The sequence below is a fragment of the Lathyrus oleraceus genome, chromosome 4 (genome assembly GCF_024323335.1).
Source record: "Lathyrus oleraceus cultivar Zhongwan6 chromosome 4, CAAS_Psat_ZW6_1.0, whole genome shotgun sequence".
NCBI lineage: Eukaryota > Viridiplantae > Streptophyta > Magnoliopsida > Fabales > Fabaceae > Lathyrus > Lathyrus oleraceus.
Genome location: NC_066582.1, coordinates 441,653,561 through 441,658,739, shown reverse-complemented (window position 1 = coordinate 441,658,739; position 5,179 = coordinate 441,653,561). Strand labels below are relative to the sequence as shown.

Here is a 5,179-nt window from a genome sequence, read left to right as displayed (position 1 = left end):
AATAAAACAATTATATTTATTTTATTTCAGTATTTGATGCAATAATAAGATATGATAAATTAATACTAAAATTGATTTCATCTTATCGTTAACGTTAAACTTTTTATTATGAAAATGGCTAGATTAAAAAAATGAGAGATTTAATATTATATAAATAAAAAACAAAAAAAATGAATTTGAAATTAAAAAAATATAAAAAATTACAATTAAATTTAAAAAAAATATTAATATCAATAAATATGATTTTATTGCAATTTTTTTTATCATTTATCTCTAATATATATTATATTTTTATTTATATATATATATATCTAACACATATAATAAAATTATTTATTTATTCATGTTTTTTTAAGAAAAGTTGAAATTGATTTTCAATGAATGCTTTCTTTAAATTTATTTATTTATTTTAAATTTTTTTAGTATTCATGTTTATTTATCAAATTAAAATATATTAAAAAATTAATTTTATAAGAATATAAGGTTTTTTTATTAAAGTAATCTTATAATTTAAATATAATATATATTTATTAAATGTGATAAATAACAATATTATATTTCTTATCATCATGAGTATATCAAATATTTCTTATCAAATATATAAGTTTTTCTAAGAATTTATTTTTCAAAATAACAATTTTTTCATAACTATCTTTCCCAAAATTATTATTAGACTATTATTTTTTTTTAAAAATTGATACATGAGTGTTATATACCTGCATCAATTATATTTACGTCTATATTCATTTGTTAATCAAGTATTTATTTTTATTTTATTTCTTATATACATTTGGTATGATGTTTAAGTATAATTTTAAAAGCATACTATTGAAATTCTTTTTTTTTGAAACATGATAATTAAAGAAAATAATTATTTTAAAATTTAAATCAAGAAATATAATTTTTTAAAAAATAAAATCGGATGCTAAATCTATTATATGACTTTTATATTCTATTCTTATTTAATTTTTTTTATGATATCTTGTCTCTATCCATGTTGCATAGTGTAGTGTAATTATGAGAGGGTATAAAAAATGACAAAAAACAATAATAAACCAAATTGTTAATATTAACATTGTTGTTAATTCCTAATTTTGCTGATGGCTGTCTAAACCAAATTTACTTCTTTCAGTTCCACAAGCAAAGCCTCTTCTACAATCCTCTCTTCTTCCCTTCTCTCTCTCTCTCTCTCTCTCTCTCTCTCTCTCTCGAGCAAGGAACAAACTAAACCAAACCAGCATAGAGAGAGAAACCAGAAACCAAACATGTCTTCCCCAAGCAAGCGACGAGAGATGGACTTGATGAAACTGTTGATTCTCAACTTTTCAATTTCACTTTACTTTCATTCAAGTTCTTATCTTTTTTCAATTGGGTATCTTAATTTCACCCTTGATCATTCTCTTATTGATTTTTATTAGGATGATGAGTGATTACAAAGTGGAGATGATTAACGATGGAATGCAAGAGTTTTATGTTCATTTTCATGGACCAAATGAAAGTAAATTAATTACCCTTTTTCTCTCTCTTTATTTTTTCTACTTTTTCACTCATCCTTGTTAATTTTTTTTTTGGGTTTTTTGTTTTTGTTTTTTGTTGTTCTATTATTTGACTTGATTTTGACTTTGGTTACTATGGATTTAGATTTGTGTAGCATCTGAAAGATTCTTGTTTTGCTTATTGGTTTGATTGTTCAGTAGATTCTGCATAATAGATTTGTGAAGCAACAATATGATTGTTCTTATTGATTTTTCTTAGTCTTGATAGAACACAGATTTTTAGCTTGAAAAAATTGGCATGAGATTTGTTTTATTGTTCTGTCATGGTTGTTGATGTTAAACTGAGAAAGGTGTTGTTGGTGTGTTATGCACCTTGCATTTTTGAAGTTCTTATTTGTGTGATGGATTTTGACAGGTCCTTATCAAGGTGGTGTGTGGAAAGTAAGAGTTGAGCTACCAGATGCTTATCCTTATAAGTCTCCTTCCATAGGCTTCATCAATAAGATCTATCACCCAAATGTTGATGAGATGTATGAATCTTGTTCGAGTAATTTACCTCGCGTGTTAATTTTAAGAATAAGTTGATGTTTGATCATCTTTTTCTTGGATGATTATAATTTCAGGTCCGGATCGGTTTGTCTTGATGTTATCAATCAGACCTGGAGCCCCATGTTTGGTAATGATCTGTCTTCAAACCTTTTGACGAAATATGATTTCATTCCTTTACAGATTGACTATGGCGGCTGTCGAAAAATCCGCCGCGCCTTTAAGCAGTGGCCGCGATTTAACGACACTGGATTTGATTCATGTTTTTCATTTTGATGTTTTTTGGATTGTTGTTATATGTCGAAATCTGCTTTTTTCCAGATCTTGTCAATGTATTTGAGGTGTTTCTGCCACAACTCCTTTTGTATCCAAATCCATCGGATCCGTTGAATGGAGAAGCTGCGGCGTTAATGATGCGTGACCGACCTACTTATGACCAAAGGGTTAAAGGTATTGTTGTTGCTCTTCTATTGACTGTATTATATACTTGACCATCACAAGTTGTTATTTGCCAACAGAACTGACGTTTTAATCGTTGTTACATCTATTTTGCAACTTCCTCCTGTGATTCCATCCATTCCTAAACCGAAAAGTGAGGCTTATACGGTATTATCTAGATGCATAAGATGTTAATGGTGTCAAAACATAAACTTCAATCATATCATACATACTCCTTGTTCCCTCAAGTTCACTCGTTATCATAGGAAAAGTTGTATTTCATTTTTGCCATTCGTTCTCCTGTCACGTGTATTGTGTTTCAACGTATCAAGTGTCCAAGCTTGATGATGACACTAAAACTATAGACATGGGCATTGTCTGAATTGTAGGATACAGAGATATGATCTATGAATGTATATCAGAAACAATAACTTCTCAACATTTGCTCATGTTTTTTCCTGCTGCCAATTTTCAGAGTACTGCGAGAAATACGCCAAGCCAGAAGACATTGGAGCTGCGACCGAAGAGAAATCCAGTGATGATGAAGATGAGGAGCTAACTGAAGATGAATATGATTCTAGTGATGAACAGGTGGCTGGTAAGGCAGACCCTTAGCCTTGTGTATGCAAGTCATGTTCTCTATGTATTTTATCTGTACATGATGTTCTAGTTATGTTCTCACCTCATTCAAATGAATGTGTACTTGGATGTTGGTAGGGGGAAAATTCCCCTTCAAGTAACTTTATTTTCTCACTGTAAATAATGTACCATTGATTTCATGATGCAATCTTATTTCTTGTTAACTGAGTTTTTGAGTGTGTTAATGATTGTCACATAGTTTGAAATTATATAGAGATATACTTTATACAACAACTTCTAATCATATTTATTTTGTTGCATCATATTATCATTTAAAGTTATTTATTTGTTGCAAGGATAGAATTAGATGTTTGTAAAACGGCATATTATTAGATTGAATATCTTTAGGAGATTATAGTAATTAAATTATTTTGCTTAGATTTCTAGCCTTTCAATCCATGTAGCAAGTTTTTTAATAGAACATTGTAGCTTTGTTGGAGATCCAAGAATGGGCCTTTTGGGGAGGTGGAGCAAATTCTCGAGGACATATTCTCGAAGTCACCTTAGAGACGGCGATCGGGAACGAGGAACAAGCACTTTAGGACGGGGACGAGGAACAAATCTCCTATCTTGCATCCTGCGAAGTTTTTGTTGTTTAGATTACTATTTTTTCGGGCCGGTCATATGCCTAAATAGTTGAGGCCTATTCATCTCAATTCCATTCAACTTGATTTGAAGTATAAAATCAGTTCTCACGGAAAGCAATATACACTTTCTGATTTCTATTTTTTACTATGCTCATCTTGAATCTTGAATGAGCGTTGGAGTGTTAACTATGCATGTCCACCCTGTGCCACCGTCACATGGGAGATCAACATTAGCTGTTCAAGATCTTCAATTCACCTACTGCATTCAATTCTGCTTTCTCAACGAAAATGTGGCGTCGTTTGTGAGAATCGACTTCTGATTCCCGTGTTTTCCACGATTTCGCGTTCGCTCTTTAATTCGCTGGTGCGGGACCTGCGAGGACCGCCAAATCAAGAATGGTCATGATGAAATGCAAATACCCTTCGTGTTCAATCCCATCAATCATCGTTTCAACTATGGTTCATCGAATTTTTGGATCTCTGATTCCTGCGAGAACTACGCAAAGTAAAAGAACGAATGATCCTAAATCTAAATTCCTAATCAACATTCTAATCTCTCATTACCTCAATAATTTGTCACTGACGCAATACTTACCGTGATGACTTCGAAGATACGGTGAGTCCATAGCTATTATTGACAAAGATCTGTCACTAGAGCACCTTCTCCAGGTAATGAAGTTCCTCTAAATGATGAACGGGGATGGCCCCGAGCCATATCTGCTGTATCGTGATGAAACTCTTTGTGCAACTAAAGCTACGAAGTCTCAGCAAAGTTGAGCGAACTTCTTGTGTAAAATTATCTAAGATTGAAGTCATGATCTCTGTAGATAGTGTTACGCACCGCCATAACGCAAAATGTTGAACACTCTAACTCTACTATGCCTTCTCCTCAACACTTAGATCCAGAGCGCAGTTGTTTTCAGCAACTACCTCCTGATCAGATGTATCTTCCATATGATTGTTAAACAGTGCGTCAAGAAATAAATATGTTTGGGTGCAAATACATTCGAAGAACGTGGGCGGCGATCAAACTACAATTATGAGCCACACGACGATCACATCAGTTTTCACCGACGCAAGAGTCCGTACAATATAACAAATAAACAATGTTCTCTGAGCATTTTTATCAATATTAATTGTCATTACACCCATGGAACAAAACCTGGGAAATTTTATAAGGAAAAATGAAATAAAACAAAGAAAAAGAACATTAATCAAGTTGTAGCGTTTGGAGCCGAATTACCATCTAGAGTCCCCTCGGGAGAAGTCTTGAAGGGGTTTATCTCTTCAACATGAATATGAGTAGTGGGTAGAACATCCTCGATTTTTCCACGACCTGATCGCGGAACCCAAACACAACTTATATAGCCTTTTGAAGGGAATCATGAAACGACACCCTCAGAACGACAACCTCGTCTTCAAGATCCTTTAGAGCCTCAACATGAGCCTAAGCCTCCCGTTGAAGAGTTTTCC

The 5,179-nt window shown here is 32.6% G+C and overlaps 1 protein-coding gene across 1 annotated transcript; it reads left to right on the top strand.

Annotated features, from left to right (window-relative positions):
- The first annotated feature begins 1,080 nt into the window (after window positions 1–1,080).
- LOC127075969 (ubiquitin-conjugating enzyme E2 5) lies at window positions 1,081–3,287 on the top strand. Its single transcript, XM_051017513.1, has 6 exons — window positions 1,081–1,309; window positions 1,419–1,498; window positions 1,912–2,026; window positions 2,120–2,172; window positions 2,364–2,492; window positions 2,956–3,287. Exons 1-6 carry the CDS (start codon window positions 1,266–1,268, stop codon window positions 3,093–3,095), a joined length of 561 nt encoding a protein of 186 aa, XP_050873470.1. The 5' UTR covers window positions 1,081–1,265; the 3' UTR covers window positions 3,096–3,287.
- Window positions 3,288–5,179: the final 1,892 nt, after the last annotated feature.